This window comes from Python bivittatus, unplaced genomic scaffold (genome assembly GCF_059951505.1).
Source record: "Python bivittatus isolate LINGU-HERP-01145 unplaced genomic scaffold, Pbiv_v1 ctg000590_np1212, whole genome shotgun sequence".
NCBI lineage: Eukaryota > Metazoa > Chordata > Lepidosauria > Squamata > Pythonidae > Python > Python bivittatus.
This window is the reverse complement of record NW_028277086.1, coordinates 31,799,591-31,824,492: the sequence shown is the minus strand read 5'-3', so window position 1 is coordinate 31,824,492 and position 24,902 is coordinate 31,799,591. Positions and strand designations below refer to the sequence as shown.

Sequence of the window (24,902 nt, the reverse complement as noted above, 5' to 3'; positions counted from 1 at the left end):
GAAAAATTTAGATTTAGAAGGGAAAGGACTTGCAGACTGCTGGTTGAGTAGATCCTGGTAGATGGTTCTAGGGGACTGGTGATGACTAAGGTGGAGGTGTCTGCTCTCTCTCTGGGCAGCAGCAGCCTTAGATTGCCCCCGTCTTAGGGCTAGAGTGATTGATGTTTTATCCTTCTGGTTGCCCTGGTGAAAGTAGCTGTGGAACCAGAGGTGTAGTGTGATACCTGTGTAATATGTGTGGTGATGGGGCAGCTGGCTGACTAAAAATGAGGACAGCTTAGTGCTTGGGCAGCAGCAACCTAAAAATCCAGATTAACTAGATGTCTGGTTAGCTAATTGGTGTTGGATGAAGCTCCCAGACCTAGAGGGAGGATGGGATGGGATGGGTTGGGTTGGGGAAGTTGGTCAGCTGAGGCGAAAGAAGCTGACTATAACATCATGATGGTGACAGACACAGATATATTTATCAAGAGACGGGGCAGGCCACTCTTGTGGAGGTGGTCTCAGAATCTTATACCAATTGCATGTTCCCTCCCCTTCTGGCCCCAGAATTGGTCATCAAAACCTGAGTGGTCCTTGTTTTAGCTGCAGCTATTGAATGCCAGGTTGGCCTGTAATAAGATCCCCCTCATCCAGCACTTAGTTATGGGTGAGAGGGCTGACCTGGTATGTATTACCAAGACATGGATGGGTGGAGAGGAGGGGGGGTCCCTCTTGAAAATATGCCACCTGTGATTTGAACATGGCATCAGCTGCAATCCCAGGGCAAGATCAGTGAAGTAGCTATTGTCATCCAGGAGACACTTATGGCTTTCAGAAAAGCTGGCCCACAGATAACTGGATTGTGAAAGCTGGGCCCTTGTTTGTGAAAGCTGGAATCTAGGGGTTAGAATGGGATTGCTGCTACTGTACCAGACCCCATGCTGTGTAGCGGCTTCCTGTAATGATCTGTAAGAATAACCTTGGGAGACAGGAGCAGGAGTGCAGCATAGGCAACAGTCAGACAAGAGATATCTCAGTTCACAGGAGGAATGGGGACATGGGAAGTGTCTCAGAAGGGACCCTCCCTAGTTCTCTGGAAAGTAAAGGCGAGGAAGGGGAGAAGCGCTAGGATTGAGAGTCCTCAGCTCATGGTCATTCATGGCTTGATTACCTCTCATTTGGATTACTGCAATGCACTTTACATGAGTCTGCCCTTAAAGAACAATCAGAAGCTACAGTTGGTCCAGAATGCAACAGTGTGGTTTGTTATGAGTGCACCTCAATATATCCATGTAACACCACTACCAGCTCCCAGTAGGCTTCTGGGTGCAATTCAAAATGCTGGGTTGTTCACAGCACAGGGCTGGTTTATTTATTAATGACAAAGACTTTGTCTCCAATTATTTATTTCCACTCCATCCAATAGGGTGGGCATGCTCCAGGTCCCTTCTATTAAAGAAGGTCACATGATTCAAGACGTATAAGAAGTATGGCTCCTCTGTCGCTGTGCTTATGCTGTAGAACAGCATGGCTCCTGAGGTCAAGACAGCCTGATCCTGCCATCCTTTTGTAAGGTGCTGAAGGCCTAGTTCTTCCCTCAAGCATTGGGCCAGAGTATTAAGAAGCCCATTTTTAAGTGGCTTATTCATAAAGATATGCCTCAGGTATTTAGTTCCTACTCTGGTGTTTTTTTGGTTGTTTTAACTGGTTGTTAGCTGCCCAAAGTTGCATGCAAATTGAATGGCCATACAAGCTAAAAGGGGGAAAGTGTGGTGGGGGGCAGGAGGAAGAAATGAAGACTGCCCAGATTCTGATTCTACCTCAACCTTCTCAGTTATAAAAACCCCTTCTGTCAATGTATTAATGTTCTCAGCGCTGTCTCTCCCAACACTAATATCCAGTAAGACTAAGTATAGCAAATGTTCATACTTCTATGCCGTATAAGTGACAGGTCACAAAGAAAAGATTGATCAAAAGCATGTTGTGGAAAAGGCAAAGCAAACTGAATGGTTTCAAATGAAGCTTTCTATTAAAGAGCTAGAAAATGTATCAATAAAATCTAAGATCTCATTTATGGTAACATTGCATGGTAGTGAAATATTTTCTTTGCCACACATAAACCATCAGAATCCTAAAAAACAAAACAATACCACCAAAAATGCCAACACAAGTATCTCTCCTCTTAGGGCACACCAGTCCCAATGCCCCAGAATTATCAGGTTAATGTATACTATTTAGAAAAGTCAAGAATGGAGCAGTGCGGGCCAATCCTCATACAACTGGACTGTGGTACATAGCTGTATGTTACATGCCAGTTTAGAAACCTTTCTGGCCTTCTCATAGGTTGCATAGTTCACAGGTCTACCACAATTAATAAGATACTTTAGGTCTTTTATGAAACGTAGCACATGAGTGATGTGCAGCATGTAATTAAATTTCAATTATCCTCTAGCATTGGCCCGTTTAGTTGCTTTGCTTCTTCAGTCAATTCCACTAAGGCTTTTGAGAGGACACGTAGAGCTCTTAAGGGGACTCCAAAGGGAGCAAAGAGATTAAAAGCGTAGTTCCATTCAGAGCAGGGCTTCAAATCCCATATTTGTTTGGATGGAGAAGGGCTACCTAGTCAAATACAGCAGCTGCTTTGTAAGAATGGATTGGCCTTATCTGGGTTTTCAGAAGGCAGCCAGTTCAGTTGAAGCGGGGGTGACACAGATAGGGGGAACAGGGTATTTTGAAAGCTGTTCTGCTTTAGCACTGAGGAAATAATGCGGGAGTGCAGATTATGTTGTAGCAATAACAGCTGCACTGGCAGGAGGAGAAAAAAGAAAATGGGATAGTAGAAAAACAGAGAAAATGGGTGGCACAGAGAGAGATAAGCAAGTGAAAGAAGAGAGAAAAGGGGACCATTGGACTTAGTTCCACCCACTGCTTGGCTCCCAATATACTTTTCCATAGTTTATCAGAGATCCATTTTTTAAAAAAGGTCTCGTCCCTGCCTTTGCATTCAGCTCTTGTGTTAAAGGACTGCTTTATATTCTGTTTCATTTTCCTCACAGAGTTCTTTGTTGTTGAAATCTGTGCAGTGCAAGGAAATCAAATTCTATTTTTGAGGCTGTTTCCCAGCTTCGCACCTAACTACATAGATTTAAATAGAGTTGTATTGATGTTCACAAACAACTGATCCAACCAGACAGCTCGGTTGCTTAGCTTTTATAGGACTGTCAGTGGGAGACAGTGCTAAGGATGGTATAAGCAAAGGGGGATTCATCTTTTCCAAATCTGACTTTGTTTTCATAAATGTAATCCCCTGGAATATTGTTGTTCCTGGCAGTTTTTTTTTTACACCGCATATTAAGACAGATAGATATTTTATTTTTTGGCTTGAACTATTGTAGTTTTCCAGTTTAAAGCATAAAGATTTGTTATAATATGATAGGTTCATTAATTCAACCAAGGATGTCATTGGGGAAGGTCAAAAAATCATGGTGGCTGTTGCCAATCTTATGCGTGTTGAAACCATCTTGACTGTTTTTATACACACACAAATTTTTGAGGCTGTTTCCCAGCTTCGCACCTAACTACATAGATTTAAATAGAATTGTATTGATGTTCACAAACAACTGATCCAACCAGACAGCTCGGTTGCTTAGCTTTTATAGGACCATACGGATGCCCCAAATTCAGTTTCTACAAGCTTAACTAGTTGAACTAGTTGAAACTGAATAATTATGAACAGATTTATTACCTACAATGTTTACCATAGAGTAGCTATTTGGAACAGCCAACCCAAGTTCAGAGTTTTAGTTCAGTTTGGTTCAGACCACACTGATGTAGGCATCATACTTTGCTTTTCCTGCCCTGTTTTTGTTGTAGTTGAGGCATGTCTTCATGAATGAGTTATAACTTAGGAAGGGATTTCTTTTTAGCCAGCTTTAGGTAATACTGTACTTCTTAATACTTCTTGGCCAAGACTGTGTATGTTCAGTTGCACAGATGATGTCCAATGGAAAAAAAAAGTGCCATATTTTGGGTTGAACAACAACAAAATAAACTATGTCAGTTTATATATCAATCTTTATCCTTTGATTATGAGATAATCAATATAGCTGGTATTCCCATATTGTCATTCATAACTGTGAAGTCTGGGAACTGGGGAGTGCAGAATGTGTTGGGGGATTTCACAGTTCTCTGTTTCTCTCATTGCCTACTTTAGTGCAAAGCCATCAGCTTTCCTTGCATCTCCAGCTGCATCCACTGTCAGCTCTTACATTAACTAACCCTTTGGACAAATGTACTTGCCTGCTGCTTTGAGGTTAGGGTACTAGAAATAGGGAAGGGGTTGTGCTTGAGAGTGGCTTTCTAGGCAAGGAAACTGCACAAGCTGTGGTACCTCTGCATGGCTGCAGTGCTAGGACTGTGACAATTCCAATTTCTATGAGCAGTCAAGATTTGCATTCTACTAGGAAATGCAATATACTGTAGAGTATGCAGAACCCACACGGACCTGAAGTAAAATAAATGCAGTGGCATAATGCAATAAAACGGGAGAAGATAAAGAGTGAGAGAGAAGTCTTGTTGCAATATTAGCCATTATCTCAGTTGCATAGCAATATATACACATTGTCTGAATTGTACCTACTCAGCCCATCTAATTATTCAAAGTGTGATTTATGCTGGTGTTGCTCTGTATTTGCACAAGATAGCTCATTCCAGTTTCTCTGTAGTCTGCTTAGGGAAATGAATTTTTATTGTATCACAGCAGATTTTTGGTGAAGGTATGGTTTTACTGCCTTCCTGGGATGTGTGTGTGTGAAAGAGTGAGAGTAAGCAGGAGCAAGGGAGGGAGGCATGACATACCATTTTTAAGCACAGTCATATAAGCATATAATTGGAAAAATGTATCAAGTTCCAGAATATATAAATGACATGTGAGTGAAAAGTAAATCATAATAAATTTTGGTATACTGATCCATGTTTGAAAAATGAATGAAATGGAAGAAAAGCAGGTTGAAGAAACAGTTGAAGAATCAAACAAAAAAAGCAGCATGAAGAAATGATTCTCTTGTGCTTTCTATGCACCATCAGAAGCCCGCTTTTTCAACTCTCCTGCTTCATGAAGAGACATCCCTGAGCATACAATAAGGGCTCTGAAATTAATAGATTCTGTCTAGATGGGGTATGTGTGTTCTAACATTATTTAGATGGAGATAATGTTGATCCCTTTTCAGTATTTATTTATATACTTGCAGTTGTTTTTCATACCTGTCAAAAAGCTGTCTACAAGAAAGACAGTAACATAAATAGAATCAGTAAAAATGGGTAGGGAAAACCAATACAAGCAACAATTTAAATAACAAATATCAGCTTTGTAGAAAGATAGTGGGGCTTTGTATGGATTTTGGAATAAAAGAATACCAGGTTTTTTTAATGCAATATTTATTTAAATAATAACATTGCAGAAAGGTTGTTGCTTTGTACTCTTTAGTTCTCCTAAACGCATCTGGTTGGTTACTCTAGAAAACAGGGAATTTAGGGCTACCAAAACCAGGTTGAACAATCTGGACATCCACTAGATGGTAGTAGAGAGTTAGAGGGTTTAAAAAAAACAAACCTTATTATTAGTTTATTTAAAGAATGTATATAGCCACCCATCTTAACCTAATAACTCTAAGCAGCTAACAAAACTCATGCATAAAATAATACAGTATAAAAGCCATAAGGCAACAAATAATTTAAAATAACAGAGGCTCTTCACAAAACTGTCTTGCAGTACAGAAGCATTCATCACCAGTTGGATCCAAGCACATGTCATCTCCCAGAAAGCTTTAACCAGCCAGGAGGGTCATGGAACTAAAAGACAGATGTCAGAACCCAAAGCCCCAAAAACCCTGTCCAGTTGCTCAGGTCTAACAGCCTCAAACTCTCCCCAGATAATCAAGCAAGACTTTGCTTCAGTCAATTCCATAGGACCTGCATAGCCAGAATTCAACTCCAAGCAAATCTGAATTATTTTATCCGATACAGATATCTATAGTTCTCAAGTGACCTTGCAGAAGTTCCCTTGGCCCTTCTGTGCCCAGGAGGGTCCTAGTCACCCAAAATAGTATTGCCAGCTGGCTGTTTGCAAATGTGATAAGAACAGAGAAGTAAGCATGTTTCGCTGCTCTTACCACCACAAAATAATTCCTAGTAAAGGTTTTTAACCTGTGCATTGTCAGATTCACTCTTTGTCTTCCTCTGGTAATGCTCTAGGCATCCCTTGTGCTGTTTCATCTCTCAGAGTTCCTTTGTGAACCAAGAGGTTCTGTGGGATCCATGTGCACAGAAAGCCCACACAGGGGCAATCAATCCAAGGCTGCCATCATTCCAAGGCCTCAGTCAAGTCAAAACTTTGCTACAGAGTTTCAGGTCTACCCCAAGTCCCCTCTGGTACCCTGTCAGGCACCTGGAATGGATAAATGAAATAGGTTCTTCTTCCCTGCAGTGCAGGGGGGCGGGGGGGGGCACTGAAAACTCCAAGTCTACCAAATAGTAATCTGCCTATGACAAGGGACTGGTAACAACATCCTCCATCTCCAGATCATATCACTACTGTCCAGATCTAGTCAGTCTGTCTGTCTGTCTCTCTCTCTCTCTCTCACACACACACACACACTGTAAGTTGGACCATTGGTTAAGGCCATGTTTCCCATGGTGGCCATGAACTTCCAGGTTGACTCTGACTCTGAGCCCAGGGAAGGCAAGTTGAAGCCTTGCCAAACCCAAGTCTGGGGAAGTCCACTGCCAGTTCAGCACGGCATCAAGCAGCTTGAATAGGGAAGCAGCTATGCAGCAGGGAGGGAGGTACACTAGCAGCAGCCCCATCTCTTCCCTAAGACCCTTTCTGCTGTCATTTAGTGACCATCCAGATTTTTGCAGCTTGGATCTGGTAGCCCTGAGGAAGGTAAACTAGATAGACATCTTAGACCAATTCAGCAGACCTCCTCATGTTCATTTAACCCCTTTAAAGATCAGCCTTTTCTTACTCATTTCATGTCTAATTAGCCATTTTCAAAAGGAAGAAGGAAATTCTAAGTTCTGTATATTTAACATCATTTCTATTTGAGATCAAGTTTGGTTTCATAAACTCTCATTCATCCTTTAATTATTAAGCTTCAGAATGACAGATCAATAATAAAGCATGCTTTGGGAAGCTTTCTTGTCCAGCTTGTATATAATCTTGTCACAATTCTTCAGAAATGTTCTGTTAAATTTTGTGATAAATTGCTTACCGCCCCCCAGGGGTATTCCATATAAAGTAGTAGGCAGAGCTACTGGTATCAAAAATGAAACCCAAGACATTTCAGGGAGCTTACTTGAATGAATAAGAAACATTATCGTTAGTCAATAGATACTGACCTAAAAAATAAAGTCATACTCAGCAGAGTAGCTGCCTCAAAACAAAGTGTAGGGAGTGATTCAGCTGTTGGTTTGAAAGAACCCTTACCTTGTACCATTCTCCAGCCTCTGGCAGACTTTTTGTTCTCAAGTAGTGGTGCGCAGGACTTTTTTTCTTTCTTGCAGTGGTGGGATGGATATGTTGCAAACCAATTATCAACAGCTAATTCACCCCTTATCAAGTTTCCCTAATAACACTTCTGGGCTGAAGCAAAGTAGAACTCGGGGACATTGGGGTGAAATGAAGATGGTGTTGTCTCGCTTGATGCTTCATAACATCTACCCCAGAAAGAAAGAAGGCTTAGAGACCAGCTTTATTTTAATTCAGTTCTTCAAGTCTGTAGGCTTTGCCCTACCATGGAATTTTTATTAAGCATTTTTATTTCATTGACATGTCTATTGATTGTTTTATGTGATGAATTTATTTTCACAGTTCAAGGCTGCATGTTTTTAATTAAAAGCTTATTGAACTGTAAAAGACAATGTAGTAAAAGATTTCTCTTTGAAATCATTTTGCTTTTCTGCATTGACTTATCTGTGAGTAAATTCCATTGAAGTCACTGCGGCTTAAATTCTGTTCAGATATAAATAAGATTGTACTGTTCGGCTGAATATATTGCAGTTGTAAAGTATAATTGTAATGATGTAAACCTCATTGAGCTCAGTTTTTTGTAGCCCTAGCTGTAATATAAGAAATTCCACTGATTTCTCAGACCACCCCATTTCTTTAAACCAGTGTTTTTCAAACTTGGCAAGTTGGTAAAATTTGTGAATTGGGAGATTTACCACCCTATCTCTCTTCTATTGGGATATTTAAACCTGGGTCTACCATTAAGGGCTCTATCAGCATAAAGTGTCATTTCAGCCCCATTGCAGGTTACTTCCCTGCTAATACAGACAAGCAAGGGAATGCAACCTTACTCAGGGATGTGGTAGCCCTGAGTACTGATACTCAAAGAAGACAGGAAGAATACACCGGACTAGCTTGGACTCCGCTGAGCATCCTGCAGTATCTGCCACTTGGCTAGTGCGTAATCAGTTTAGTCTAAAGGGGGAGTTTCTGGGCCCGTAATAATAAGAAATAGAAAAACGTAAAGAAAACTCAACAGACACAAAAGGAGGGTGAGTCTTTAGTGACTGCAGCCACAGTTCATTATCATATTTTATGGTTATGAAGATAGAAGAACCAAAGTCAGATGCAGAGAGCCTGTTATAATAACAGTGCAGAGATGTCAGCCTCCTGTCCTGGCTCCCAGGCCATTAGAAAGTAGAGATGGAGGGAGGGAGGGATCTATCTATCTATCTATCTATCTATCTATCTATCTATCTATCTATCTATCTATCTTGAGGCTTATAGTTGGCAGTTGTGATGGAAAGAAAAATAGATTAGAAATCGGAATGGACTGGGAATGACTCACCAGTCAGGATAGGGAATAGAAATACAAGGTGCTGAAGCTTCTTTTTTTCTTTTCCTTTCTTAGTATATAACTTTTTTTTATTAAGGATTTTGATTACAATAGTAAAAACTAATACAAACTAAACTAAAGAAAAAAGAATAATAAGAAAGAATTAAAAATGTAAAAGAAAAAGAAGAAATAGAAAAGAAATATATAAAGAAGTGATTTCCAACCTTCATTACAACAAGTATAGAAAAATTAGTAACTCTTCACCCTCTCTAAAGTTACAAACAGATATCTCTTCATCCCATATTCCATCCCTTATTTATAGGCAAACCCATTAAACATCAACTTTTCAATCCTGGTGTCAGCAAAAAGTCCATAAAGGGTTGCCAGAATTTTGCAAATAAATGTCTTATTTTAACCCTGATCAAATAAACCAACTTTATATTCCTTCCTTTTACCTCTAACAGTCTTAATCTTTAGTTCATTCAAATATTGTCGTAGGATTTTATTTCTCTTCAATTCTTCTTTATGTCAGGCCCAGCCCAAGAACAACAATGAAACAGTCCAGTTGAATAAAGTTCCTTTATTTGCTCACACCTTATAGATAGAATCTTGCCATACTAAATCTGTACTCCTTAAACAAGTGGATATACCCTGGGAGATTCTAGGGAGTAGCTATCCTGAACCTCTTTCACTTCCCACCCTCCCCTTGCAGACTGTGTTGTCTTTTGTTTCCTTTCCTTTCCTGGAATGCATCCCCTCCTTCCTGATAGCCTTGATCTCTCACATTACCTTCCTCTTCGTAGATACATTCCATCACCGTATCCCATTGCACAAACTTCTTCAAGGGTTTAACAAGCCTCTTTTAGTGATCCAGTAAGACAACATTTTCCAGGTTGTTCTCTTGGTTTGTCATTTTTATTTCCCCTTTAATTTTTATAACTTCAGCTGAATTCTTTTGTATATGCAATAAAGCACCCTTTTCCAAGTCATTCTCTTGGCCTCTCATTTGTAGTTCTACTTTCGGCACTTTCACTGTCTTGTCAGACAAAATTTGCTCCACATCTGTCATTCCTTCATTGACATCTTTTGGACATAATCTATCCATAGAATCATACATCATTACTGACACTGTTGATATTATGGCTACTAATTCCTGCCTCAATTCTTCAAAGATCTCCTTTAATATTTCTAGTGGTATGTCGTTTTGTGTCATTTTGCAAATCCCAGTACCAGCCGACACTAAAAAGAGGCTTGTATTTTTTTTCCTTCTACTTAGATTCTTTAGTCCCCTGTAGTGTCCAGTTTCTAAATTTGGTTACCTTTGTTATGAGCCAAGATAGCCAAAATAATTCTACAGTAGTTCCCACAAGAAGCTGTTTATTTTATAGTTAATTCCAAAATCTTATAGTAAAAGTTAACATTCCAAATTTAATCCATTTGTATCTTTCTTAGATCAAAATCTTATTTAGCTTTTTGCTGTTTATTTCAAATTATTTAAGTTCTTAAGTTTGTTAATTAATTTTTATTTTGTTCAGAGTTGAAGCTAAACTCATCCAGAATTTTCAAACTTGTCATTCTGAAGGTCTCTAATAGTTTGAAGATGGTTAAAAGGCCATTTCTGAAAGCGATTAGAAAGTAAGGCTTGCAAACTTAGTGTCCTTTAAAAGGCTCCACCGTGGTTGTGAGCAAGGTGGTTAATCCCTTTGTTTTCCGGTGCTCAAATCCTCAGAAGACCACTGTCCTGCAGTCTTCTTGCAAGGAGCAGCTGTCTGGAGCACATGTGAGCAATCTTTCATTCTCACCTTATCTGGAGAGGTTCTGAAGAGCCGGTCTACTCACTGGTTCTTCATTCTTTGCTGTGGTTGTTGGCTCCACTTTCGCAGAGATGTCTTCAGTTTGCCATGCTTCCCCCAGCAGTCTTGAAGCTTGTTTTTTTTTTTTCAAAATAGTAGAGATGAATGGATATTAGAATAAGTGAACAGAAGTGAAAGGGAGAAAGAGAAAAAAGACACAAGAAGAAGGTGACATGTTCTGACTGTACTGGAAGGGAGTCAATGAATATAGAAAATTATTTAGGGGATTTTAGACTATTTAGGAATAAACAAATGAGACCCACAAAGAAATATTGTACTATCTGTATCCTAGTGCACTTTCAAGCCAGCAATGCCCTATTAGATAATATTCAATTCATCATGCTTTGCACTCTGCTTTTCCTCCTTCCAACAATCAACCACTATTCCATGGGCACAAAGCATGCCTTATTTATGCTAGCAAATAATTTTGAGAGCTGCAGTCCTAAGATACCTGGGGGAAACTAGGTTGGGGAAATGTAGTACATATCATGGAGATTTTAGAACCATTTCAGATATACTGCCCCCACCCACCCAAAGCAGTATCTTCTGCAAACTCAAAGGCAGCAACTTGGTCCTTTAACCTCTGGCTGAAACATATATTTTCAAACATGCGATTGTAGTGTGCATTATGCACATTATATTTTCCTGTGTACTCATGGAACATTTAGGTTTACAGGAGATTAGGAGACAGAGATGTTTCTTAAAGAGGGCATTCTGAAATTATTAGAGATGTGGGAACTCTGGCACAAACAGAAACCAACAAAGAATCCTCTGAGCAGAGATGAGGATTTAGGTACTGATAGAAAGGCTGGTGCTAAAAGAAGGGGGGGGCACTAAAACAATTTATCATTGGCATGTACCTCTACAGAATTTCCAAGGACATTGGCAGTAAAGTGACAGTGCTCACTTTTCATATGGTAGCAGTTAGGAAACTTGTGATCCAGAAGAACATGCTAGTGGTTGTTTTTTTTTTAAGGAAAAATGTTTTTCCTGGAGGGAGAGAGAGAGAGAAAGAGATGCATTATTGGAATTACAGTTTTACCAAGGGGCAGTTGGTCTCATGGTATAGTATGAATATCAGGATGGTATAGTAGAGACATCTTCTGGCTAAAATGGGGAAACTTCCATGAAAGTAATTCATGAGAATTCTACCAAGAACTTTTGTGTGAGCTCATTTTTGTATGGTAACAAATAATACTGGAAGAAGATCCCATTGTTTTCAAAAGGAATAACATGAAAATGGCAATATTAGTTCTAACATATTGGTTTTCTATATGTGATTGAGTAATCACATTTTCATTCAATGGAGCATTTTTTTATTATCCCACACTTAAACCGTATGGTACATTCTACAAGAGCTACATTAATGCAACAAGGTTTTTCCGAAAACTGTCGTAGAGCATCTTTTCCATGGCTTATAACCAATGGTTTTAAAAATGATTAGTAATTATTCATGGTTTTGTAAATGTTTGCCACTGCAGATAAACAGGCCCAAATATATATATAGTAGGTCTATTGAGTCCTATCTCTGAAAAGAATCATACTGTGTTCGGTAGATCTCATTCTTCTGTATGTGTGCACAGGACTGAAGCCTTTTAAGGTGGAATGAAGCTTTGAAATCAGCCTTGGTATTGCCAGGCAACCAAGGAATCAGCGAAGGGTGAATCTGAAAAATAATGATAGTTTTAAAGCCATCATACATTCAACACATAGCTGAACAAGAAAATCTGCTGACAGATAATGATAGATATTGTTATGGGAGAAGTTCCACTTTTGTGTGCATGTTATACTATTGTGCTTTTGTCAAGACTAACAATAGTTGGAGATTAAAAAAGAAAGAAACGTGGTTTACAATGCCTTAAACTACACTGTAAGAGTAATGTAAAAGTATAAGCATACAAACTCTCTGATTCCAGTGGTAAAGGTAAAGCCCGATTAATAATACTTGAAATCCAGTGTAATTTAATGAGTACAGGTAATCCCCAGTTTAAGAACAAGTTCCATTCCCAAGGTCTGTCCTTAAGTCGAATTTGTATGTAAGCCGGAACAGCATTATTGTATAATACTGTATAAGTATTGTGCAATGAACTCGAACCATTGTGTATTTAACTCAAATTTTGCTACAATAGGCTCCATTCTTAACTATCAGTCATCCTTAAACTAGGTGTTCTTAAACCGGGGACTACCTGTAGAACGTGGATAGGTTTTTAATTTTTTAACTTTTTTTTTTTTAATATGTTGATGCAAAGGTTTAATCATACAGTACTTACAGTACAGAGTATGGCTACTTTGCACCATACTCAATAGGTTATTCAGAATAACTGTCCCTAAGTTCCCTTAAAGTCATTCCTCTGTGTGTGTGTGTGTGTGTGTGTGTGTGCGTGCGTATGTATGTATGTATGTATGTATCTATTTAATTCTATTAATTCCCAATGTCTTCTCAGATCTGAGAAACCTTCAGTACTTACTAAACTATGTTGAAGGTTAGGTGACCTTGAAGCTTTTATCTGGTGTTTTATCTATTTTACAAGGTTCTATAAGATTTATTTATTTATACATTCATTGATTAGAAGTATATTCCATATTTTGTAGAGGGGATCAAAGAAGCTTACAGTATACCCTCCCCTTGACTGGGCTGAGAGAGAGTGACAGCTCTTTGGAGGATACAATAATAGTAATGTGGATGGGATAAACCCAACTTAAATAAATATATAATAGTCTCATTTAACACAATTTTATCAGAAATTAAGGTAAAAAGTGGAAAAAATGCAACCCCCCCAAACCTGTTATTATTCCATTTTTATGTTATGTAAGTAACATGTAATGTTGCAATCTATATTGCCTTTATCTGAGCCTCTTTTCTTATTTTGCCTGGAGACAACTCATTCATAAATCTTATTTTCTTATTTAAACAAGTTTGCTGATCTTGTTTTTAATGAATTTATTAAAAATGTATATCTTCATAAAATCATATAAAGTCATGTAAATTACAAGACTTTAAGAACCACTAAGTACCACCATTGAGTCCACAGGGAACATTCAGCACCACAACTGTGGACAGCTCAATCAAATATCAGCGTGTTTTTCTTTTCAGCATTAATACCGAACTTGGTGTCTTCCAGAGCTGTCATTACTACCCACATTAACTTGAAAAAAATTAAATATGAATGCAGCCTATCATATTTAGACAGAAATCCCTTAAAAAGCAGCCTGACACTAAAATAATAATTAGCTTTGTTTTTGTGACAAATTTTTATTTAAATAATTAATGTATTTACCTGAGACTGTATTAAAATGATCCAGAATTCAGAGTGGATCTTAACCAGCCTTTCTTAACATGATGCCCTTTTGACATCTTATCCTTCCACTTCTGGCCAATGTAGCCAGGGCAAACAAAACAAGCTTCCAGGCTTCCCCAGAATTGACTCTACTTGCTTCTGACATTGAAAGGTGAAATTTTAGCTAGTATGTTTGTAATTAAAGATGCATCAAGTATGTGTTTAACAGAAACTAATTCCCTTTGCTTTCTTTGTTACATCAAACATATTTACAGGCACTCATTTGAGGATAACAACAGGAAAAAATACCTTATCTGGCTACGAATTATGGGAGTTATGGTCTAATGTACCATATCTGGAAAGCACCTGATTAAGAAAGGCTGAACTAAATAATCTAATTAAGCTTTTGAAATAATTTGAGTTGTAATAATGGATCTTATTCCCAAATATATAGACTTTTGGAATTATTTAGGATAGCATTACCATATAATTTATGTTTTCAGCATATGTAGTATTGTGGACTAGCACTTCATAAGAATTAGTTAGGGGTTCTGGCTATAGAGGAGCTTATCTAATTGCAGTGAGTCAAGAACAATGGCCTGCAATTCTGTTGGTGTACTGTTTCTTTGGTTGAACTGTAAGTATTTTTCGTGATTTGTTAACCACAGTTTTCTTATTTATCTTTCTTTCTTAACAGATTTTGGCCATTGTATCCATATTGTTCATTGTACTATCCACCATTGCTTTATCACTCAACACTCTACCCGAGCTTCAAGTAATTGATGAATTTGGACAGCTAAATGACAACCCTCAGCTAGCACATGTTGAAGCTGTGTGTATAGCATGGTTCACTATGGAGTACCTTTTGCGTTTCCTGTCATCTCCAAACAAGTGGAAGTTCTTCAAAGGTCCATTAAATGTGATTGATTTGCTAGCCATTTTGCCCTATTATGTCACCATTTTTCTCACAGAGTCCAACAAAAGTGTGCTGCAGTTTCAAAATGTCCGCCGTGTAGTTCAGATATTCCGTATCATGAGGATACTGCGGATCCTTAAACTTGCTAGACATTCAACTGGACTTCAATCTTTAGGATTTACCTTGCGAAGGAGTTATAATGAATTGGGTTTATTGATACTGTTTTTAGCAATGGGAATTATGATATTTTCCAGTCTAGTATTTTTTGCTGAAAAAGATGAAGATGCTACAAAGTTTACAAGTATTCCTGCATCATTTTGGTGGGCTACAATCACTATGACCACAGTAGGTTATGGTGACATTTATCCTAAAACTTTACTAGGTAAAATAGTTGGTGGTTTGTGTTGCATTGCTGGAGTGCTGGTGATAGCCCTGCCCATTCCCATCATAGTAAACAATTTCTCAGAGTTTTATAAGGAGCAAAAGCGGCAGGAGAAAGCCATTAAAAGAAGGGAGGCGCTTGAACGAGCAAAAAGAAATGGAAGCATTGTCTCGATGAATTTAAAAGATGCCTTTGCTCGCAGTATGGAACTGATTGACGTAGCTGTTGATAACGGTAAAACTGAGGAAGCAGCCAGTTCAAAGGAAACTCCCGATGACAATCACTTATCGCCAAGCCGTTGGAAATGGGCCAGAAGGACAATGTCTGACACAAGTTCTAATAAATCCTTGGAGAACAAATACCAGGAAGTGAGCCAGCAAGACTCCCAGGAACAGCTAAACAATGCAGCAGCAACCTCCAGCCCTCAACACTTGAGTGCTCAGAAACTTGAAATATTATATAATGAAATTACTAAAACTCAGTCTCAGCCTAATCTGAATTCCACTTACCAAGGCCCTTCAGTGAAACCTCCCCTCTATGAGGAGGAGATAGAAATGGAAGAAGTTACTGGACAAGGAGATGCATCTGTGACAGGGCCCAAAGAAGTCATCCCTGACATGAGAAGCACTTCTAGCATTGACAGCTTTACCAGCTGTGCAACTGATTTCACAGAGACAGAACGGTCACCTCTTCCTCCATATTCCAGTTGTCACTTGCAACCAAGATTTTCCACTGAGTCTGCCCATTTAGAAGACCAAACAGGAAAGGATTCCCAGCTTTTACCACTCATGAAAGATAAAATGTTTCCCCCCAGAGATACCAGCTTTGATTACTCCTATGTCAATACAGTGATGAGCTCTGAGAACACCTGTTCTCATCCTTTCCTTCATGGTCACTTTCATTTTGACAATGCCATGGAGAGTCCCAAAAGTTCTCTCAAAGGAAGCAACCCTTTAAAATCAAGGTCCCTTAAGGTTAATTTTAAGGAAAACAGAGGTGGTGCTCCACAAACCCCACCAAGCACTACAAGGCCGTTGCCAGTGTTGGCAACAGGAGACTTCCTACAATCCACCCCTCAGCATATCAGCACTATCCTCTTAGAAGAGAATTCGCCACAGGGGGAAAGACCCCTGCTGGGTGCAGATGCTTCTGTAGCTTCTAAGCAATCATGCCCTCTGTTTCCCAAACAGAAACTTTTTTCTTTCCCTTCAAAAGAGAGAAGTTTCACTGAAATAGATACTGGTGAAGAAGATGACTTCTTGGAAATCCCTGGCATGAGGCACAACAGGCAGTTGGACGTCAAGGCAAACTGCTTTGGGGATAAACTTAAGGATGGGAACTATTTAACAGAAGAGTCTGAAGTCAGCTCTTCTTCACCCAAAAGTTTGGGTCATAACTGCACTCAAGACATTTATCGTGTTGCAGGGGAAATAACAGGGGACAATATTCAAGAAGGTCAAAAAATGGAAAACCATTTGTTTTCCCCAGAAATCCATACAAATCCTAGTGATCCTGGTTACTGTCCCACCAGGGAAACCAGCATGTGACTAGTTAGGAGAGCAATAATGACAAAAACTCATTTCTTAAAACTGGAATTAGCAATGCCTATGAATTAAAAAAGGGAAGCCTCAAAAGTAAATAAAATATTATTTTTGCATGGCATGAAGAGTTGCTTAGTTTAAGTACATTTTAATTTAAAAGCAAAAAAACTTTTTTTCCTAACGAAAGATAAATCAGGAATGCAGCAAGAACTGAGTAAAATAAAATGCTCTTTTCAGAGATGATCTTCTGCAATGCTTAACACTGTTAATACTTTCATTTATAATTGTAGATAATGGATTTTAATTAACTTTTATTTTTCCTTTTCAATTTCAGAATTTGCACATGAAAGGATGAAATGTTGATTCATATGTTAATAATAGTGTGAAATAAGGTGCTTTGAGTCTGCAAAATGCATACTTTTGTAAATAATTTGGGTTTGCTGGGACATCTCCAGTTATCAAGGATTTGTGGAAAACAGGTTTCTTGGGACACAGATAACTTCCTTCAAGTCCACTGCCTGGAGGATTTGTATAGACTTATGTTGCAAAATTGCAGCTTATTCTTAGAGCATCTTACCTATCTTGCTTTCTCTTTACATGCCCATCAAATCTAAGCTGTTTCTTTAAGAAAATTGCAGTGTTTTCTCATTTCTTTGTGAAGTGAACCATAGCTTTAATTATTTTTATTTGCATAGATGTCATGGATGCACTTGCAGCTTCTTGAAAAAAATTCTCTTAAGACTGGGCAAGATTTAATGACCAGGAATTGAACTTTTGTTAGACCTGCCAAATTCAAAGCAAATAAGAGACCATTATGTTCTGAAATAAAATTATTTTTATGGTAATAAATGTGCCAAATGACATGAAGCTGATTATTTTATCCTAAGAGTTTAACAATTTTATATTACAGTTGTGATTACTGTATGCACTATTGTTAAAATCTTACTATTTTTAGACTTCTGCTATTTTCTTTAACAGTAATGTGTCATTTACACATCATTTTTCACCCCAATTTAGTTACTGTTTAATTTCAGAATGCTGTACCAATATCATTCCGTGAATCGACCAAAAGAATTGCCACCATATGCAAAGTTTAAAAATGTATCTCCCAGAGGAGATTGTCAAGGTTCACATACTGTGCAAAGCTGTAGCGTGGATTGGTTGTGTTTAGCTTAGAGTAGGATGTGAATCTGGCCACGGTGGTTTGTAAACAGTGGCATATGGCTTAAAAATATGTAAACCCTGTAATTGTGCTTATTCAGCAAAATGTCTGAATGCCTCAACTTTGCACAAGGAACACTGAATGCAGAGGGGTTCACTCATAATTATTGCCATCTCAATGTAATTATAGCAATTAACATCCAGAAAATGGAACATTTTGAAACTCCATTCTTCATCTTCATGGTATCTTTTCTATTACAAGCACTTTAGTCAACCTTTTTTTTTTTTTTTTGCCAGATTCCCATGATAATTCTGCTAATTTAAATAAAGTATTTAATACATCAGCTATTTTAGAATCACAAAATGCAGTAGTAGATTTAAACAGCATTTTAACTGTGTTCCTTTTTTTTTTTAACCAATTTAACATATTTCTCAGTTACACTCATTCTCTCAGGCCAGGGAGCACATTTGGAATTTGAGGAACTTGTAGGGAATTAAGGTAGTGGAATACAGGAGATTGGGGGGAACCAGGTTCAAGTCAACCCTCAGCTAGGGAAGTTCACTTGGGTCATTTTGTCTCCCAGCCCAACCTACAGCCCAATAGTGTTACTGCTGTGGGATGGAGTAAAGACAGAACTCCGTGTAACTCTTGGAGGAAAAAAAAAAAGGATATAAATCTAACAAATAATATAATAAACACATGATGCAAATGATGAGATGCCTTCTGTGGCTCAGTAGAATTCTCTTTAGAATTAGTTTAGCTTTATCAATTTTCCCCTGGTCAAATTACACATTTTCAAACAAAACATAGGACTGCAGCCCTCCACCATTGTTTTCTAAGAATGCCTAGTCCAAAGCCTTATTTATTTATTTATTTATTTATGTATTTATTTTTTTAGAAGGATGATGCTGAATGTCCATGCACGGCTTTGCAGGGTGCCAGATTTTCATGTACATTTTTTCCAGTTAAAAGAATGTTTTTTAAAGTGAGCCAAGCACTAAGGAAAAGCATCTATTGCCCATTCTTTTTATATAGCTAAACAGAGTTCAAAAATTCCCATAAGCTTTTTAAAAACATTTTTATTTTGTTATTTGCACCAAAACAGCTTTCAGTGGAGAACTAGTCTTACTGTATAGCTCATGAATTTTACTTCTCCTAAATACAGTACCACCTAAAAAATTGCAAACTTGTATTTCACTTTGGACCAAATATTAAGAACAGGAGAGTATCTGTTTAAAAAATGTGTTGTTTAAATTCCTTTTGCTTTTTCTATTAAATTATGTGTCTTCAGATCCATATCTGATTAATTTAAATACTGGGGCTAAATGTCATTTCTAAAAAAGCCAATGTCTGGTCATTAAGTCTCAAAGTATTTATTAGTTCTTCATGACAATCCAGGTAATTCTATTTCTGCATAAGATTTGACTTAATTGCATGGCAATCCACGTGATCTGGTTCAATTACTTATATTCTGTTCCTTGAAGCTCCTTTATTTGTTTGTCTTCTTTCATGGGTAGATATTTCCATTAATGGAGATTAAATGCTAGCTAATAGTTTTTTACAGATGTTGCTTTGTTATTTCAGTTTGTTTGTTTATTTACATCATGCATATATTTTCTGCCTTTATTCAGACAGCTGTGTAACAGTCAAAAGCTAAATGAAATGTTAGCCTTAGGTTGAAAACAGCAGTTTGCTCAGTGATTTCAATGAAGTCATGATTTCACTCATAATCTCTACCCAAAGAAAACTCTTGGTGACTACCATAACTTCTGAGTTATAGATCTAAAATCCTAAAGTGAAAATTTGCTCTTCTCAGATTAAATAATGAAAATCTTTCTAACTTTATAGTCCTGATGGTATATCACATGACACAGACATTTTAAGATGTTATCTTATAGAGGAGAAAAAGAAATTGGTCTGTTGCTTTAGATCAGTGTTTCTGAACCTTGGGCGCTTGAAGATGGGTGGACTTCAACTCCCAGAATTGAGAGTGGGAGTTGGCTGGCTGGCTGGGAAATTCTGGGAGTTGAAGTCCATCCATCTTCAAGCGCCCAAGGTTGAGAAACACTGCTTTAGATGCATTGAAATTCCCATACCAGGTTTGCTAAATTATAGTCTCAAAGCCCTTTGCTACTGAAATTATAGTTTTTAAATACTTTTTAAAATCCTATTTCATATATGTTTGCAAAGGAATTCAACTGCTGCCACTGACAGCTGATCATCAGTCTAGGAAGAAATTTCAAGATGTATGAATTGCTCTTATGATAGCAGTAAAATAAAAGATGCTTCATTCTGTAGAGATACTGCTACTGAATGCCATGTGCTCTTATTCTAAAGCAAGTGTTAGAACTAGCACCTTATTAAATCAGTATGCTCTTCTAAGGCAGGAATATAGGATCTGTGATTTTCGTGTCTGCTGAATTTAAATTCTCAGCATCTCATCTTTGGCCATATAGCTACAGTTGCTGGAAGTTGTTCAGGTTCCCCACCCCAGCATAGAAATGTCATCTGGACTGACAGTACAGTACAGAATGGCATGTAAATCACTATGAAAATATAGATTGCTGACATACATTCTGTTTTATTTTATGAAATACATTAATGATTAGCCCAAAGTCACTCAGTGGCTGGAATCATGTGGATGGACTTGAATCTGAACCTCCACAGTTCTTGTCCCACTCTAGCACTCTAGTCACTACTTCATCCTGCCTCTTTCTAAGCAAACACTAACATTTAGCATTATTTTTAATTCCCTGTCATCTAAAGTAGAAAACTCTCAACATATTCATATAAAAAACTTTTGATACATTTGTACATGTGTATGGAGAAAATCTGATCATTAAGAGTCAACAACAACTTGATGTCACGTAATCAATCACATGAGTATCAACTGGTCTTAATTCACCAAGGTTCATTTTTCATTATTATTTCAAAAACAAGCCAAATTAAGCTTAAAAAAAAGAATGGAATGTTTTATTTACTTTTAAGTATAGAACATTTATTATAGAGAGTGATTGTAGTACAGGTAGTCCCCAGTTTAAGGACCTGATTTAAGGATGAATCATAGTTAAGAACAGAGCCTGTTGTAACAAAATTCAAGTTAAATACACAATGGTTTGAGTTAATTACACAATACTACTTATACAGTATTATACAATAATATACAACAACCCAACCTGTTCTGGCAATCATGCAAATTTGACTTAAGGACAGACCTTGGGAATGGAATTTGTTCTTAAACTGGGGACCGCCTGTGACCACCGGCTATGATAGATGGATGCCCTGCTTTTTAAATTATGCTATAATTCTGTAAAATATTTGGTTGCACTAAACATCTTGAGGAAATTGCTGAACCAAACTCAGTATGGAAAAAAGGAGGAAGAAAATCAGAATTCTTGTGAGTATGTGTGACATGTTTAAAAACAAATGTTTATATATTTGCTTGTTAATTATTATAGCAAAGAGCAATATTAAAACTTTTCATTCCAATCCTCTTACCTATCAGTTATAATTGAAACCACCCTTTTAAAAAATCAATTAATTACAGTGGTTTATGCTTGGCCACTCAGGTTACATTCTTCTAGCCAGGTTCAGCTGAAATCAATGGGCAAAATCAAGAATAAACAAAAGTATCATGTTTATTATGTTTAAAATGTGAATAGCTAGATATAAGTCCACTTCATAGCAAATTTTCAGGGAAGGGAGACATACAAATTATCTATAATAAAAATGTTTGCAATCTGGTCTTAGACATTTCCCTTCTGCTATAAAAAAGGTAAAAGCAATTTCCCACTCTTCACATTCCCATATTGTATTGACAGAGTTCTCAAACTCTCAGTCTAGCTCCTGTCTCAGTACAAGAAAGGGGAGCTGTGCTAGAGCAGGATAGAAACCAGTGGCCCTTCAGATGGTGCTGACGACCATCCCCAGCATCTCTCACCAGGCCACGTTGGCTTGGGTTGTTGAGAGTGGCAGTATAGCAACATCTGGATGGTTCGGGTTCCCCAGCTTATTTATTGTTTATTGCACAGTAGAAAATACGGAAATTATCCGGTTCCTCCCCCACCTGGTCTCCTTTATAACTCACTTTATTCTGCATCCGCACAAAAGGAAATCCCTTGAGTTGGATTTAACAGTTTGTCTTGCACATAGGGTAGAGGAGAAGGTCATTCTTCCACACAAATGTGCTCCTGGAGATAAATGCTGCTCAAAACCACTGCTCTTGTCCTCAGGACTGATTTTTTAGGAAGGGTCTGCTACATCTAGGTGAAAAACTACCACACCTGCATAACCTATGTGATGGAAAATGTCTTTTGCTCACACCTATGGGGAAAAAAACTTACAGTGGTTTTTCCATCTGCCTGGCCCAGAGCACAGAAAAATTGCATCCCAAGTCCCTGGATGTAGGACAGAGATTGAAACTTATACCTCTTTATATTATCAGCAAATTATGCAAAGCTTAGCCACGGACATGATGGTTGTGCAGATGACATTAAAATACTTAGGGATCAGTTTCCTGCAAAGAACATTGCTCAGCACTGAACTTGTTGCATTGAGATAACTGTACATAAATACTAAATAACGATATACTGTCTCATGTTTATAAGTTGTATGTTATCACTGGTATATGTTTCTTATCTACAAGTAATAGGAATTCAGTTTAACTGATTTTTACATTGTTTTCTTCTGAATGCTACAAATGCTGGAAGGGGAAAAAAGCACAACAGTATTTTTTGGTGATGATGGTAGTGGTGGTGGTGGTGGTGGTGGTGATGATGATGATGATGATGATGACAACTTCATTGCCACAATATGTCTTTACTATTCAGTTGCAAGGAATGGCACCATTTCATTGTGAACTGCTAAACTAACAAGTTATCCTCACTTTTTATAAAATCTGAGAAATGTATTGTCAGTGGAAGATACAGACATACACGTCTTGTCAAATGTCATTCTACTGCCTTTACAGAATGCCCCATATAAAATAGAAAATTTTGCTAGTTTTGTTGAGTATATTATTCATCTTTTAAGGATGGATGCTGGGCTGAAAATAATATTCATATAGGACATTTTGCAAGAGTACTTGCTTGCATTATTTACTAGAAATGTCTTAGTTTCACCATTTTTTTCTCAATAGGATTACCAGCTTAACCCCTTGCCCTTTTCTGTCTTAAACCATTAATAGATTTCACATATAATAGTATTCATTATCAATGTGTTTGTATCAATGTTTCCATCTCAGCTGCATTTTAACATCATGAAAAGGAAACGTGATGTTTTGGAATTTGGACCTTTTCCTTTTCCTTTTCCTTTTCCTTTTCCTTTTCCTTTTCCTTCCCCTTCCCCTTCCCCTTCCCCTTCCCCTTCCTTCCTCCCTTCCTCCCTCCCTCCCTTCCTTCCTTCCTTCCTTCCTTCCTTCCTTCCTTCCTTCCTTCCTTCCTTCCTTCCTTCCTTCCTTTCTTTCTCTCTCTCTCTCTCTCTCTTTCTTTCTTTCTTTCTTTCTTTCTTTCACATTTGCTGATCAAGTAAATATTTCTGCACAAATCAGCATAAAAATATGCATGTTATGGCTGTATTGTACAATCGTTCAGCATCAAGATACTTGTTTATTTTTTGTCAAATGTCTGTAAAATAAATGGCATTGTTCTCCATTTCCGTCTGCCAGAGTAAGCAGAACAGTAAATAAATGTGTAAATGAGTCATCTGTGTCTCATTTCAGTTCTCTGCATGAAGCCCCTTTGCCTTCGACATTGCATACATATCAAAGTCGTAATCCATAGCGACCTTTAGTTTCATTTCCAGGGGTGGGAAAAACTGTAGAAAGAAATATCCAGAAAGCTGAGAAACAGAAGGGACCCGCCATTTGCATCACTTGTTCTTTCCTTCAGTAGTTACTTTCCAGGCTGAACATGTTTGGCAGCAGTTGCCTTGAGATTTTTCTGGAACCAAGCCCAGAGGCAGGGGGCTAGGCCTAATGATGTCAAACAATGCTTATACGAGCAGCCTTCTTCTATAGTTCTTCACCATTCCATTTTAGGATAGCCTTTCTCTTTGAATAATGCGATCTTACATTTTTTACATGTGCTAGCCCTAAACCAGCAACAGCAGGATTGCAAAATATTGCTGGTTCTACCTCATGAAGTTAGCTGTGAAGAAAGCCTGCCAGGCCATCATCCTCAGAAATGGTGCTTTGTTTTGGACTGATTGTCATGAATCACGCTTCTACCTTAGGACTGAAGTCTCAGGTACCTAGTGTGGCACCCCACATACCTATGGACAACTCTCACCAAGCTCCCCACCTGACTTTAAAACAGTCTGACTATTCTCCAGCATCTTGATTTCCAAGAATGCCTCTAGGCCCCAAATTAGTTCCATGAGCATTCTTGGAAAGCCATGTTGTAAAAGGTGATAGCTGGCCATAGCCCAATGTTTGTTTGTAAGTGTGCCCAGTTGCTTGCAAAAATAACAAAAATAAGCAGCATTAGAATAAAACTTTGGGGCGGGGTGGGTGGGGGAGGCTATAAGATTACCAGCTGATAAATTCATGTTTTGTAACTGGCTATGTTCCCCATGGCAGCCATTTCCTCAATGAGCAGGGCTCCCCAGTAGATCCCAAAAGATTGTCTTAGGGCTTCCTCAGTATCATTGGAACTTGTGCATCTCTCTATGGCAAGATTATTGTTATCTAGGTACAACAAAGACACATGAGTCTCATTGTGTTCAATACAGAGGAATTACTTACAAACGCATAATTATTTTACCCTTACAGTACTGTAGCTTTTTTATAATATAGCCTTAGGGACAGGGTAGTATATCTGGGAAGACTAAGGAGATTTAAGTTTTTTCTACTTATCAAGCTGTCAATGAAAACCTCAGATTTGGGGCTTGGATGCAGATTGATGAGCGCAATACACTGGTGACAACATGATTCAAGCGCATAGCCTC

General features: G+C 38.0%; 1 protein-coding gene across 1 annotated transcript in view; it reads left to right on the top strand.

The window, feature by feature from the left end:
- The window catches only part of KCNB2 (potassium voltage-gated channel subfamily B member 2), a 168,940-nt gene extending 149,021 nt beyond the window's left edge, over positions 1-19,919 (top strand). Inside the window, exon 3 of the mRNA XM_088149247.1 lies at positions 14,654-19,919. Within this exon, the coding sequence (XP_088005373.1) occupies positions 14,654-16,801 (2,148 nt within the window). The 3' untranslated portion in view covers positions 16,802-19,919. The remainder of the gene's footprint in view (positions 1-14,653) is intronic.
- The last annotated feature ends 4,983 nt before the right edge of the window (positions 19,920-24,902 follow it).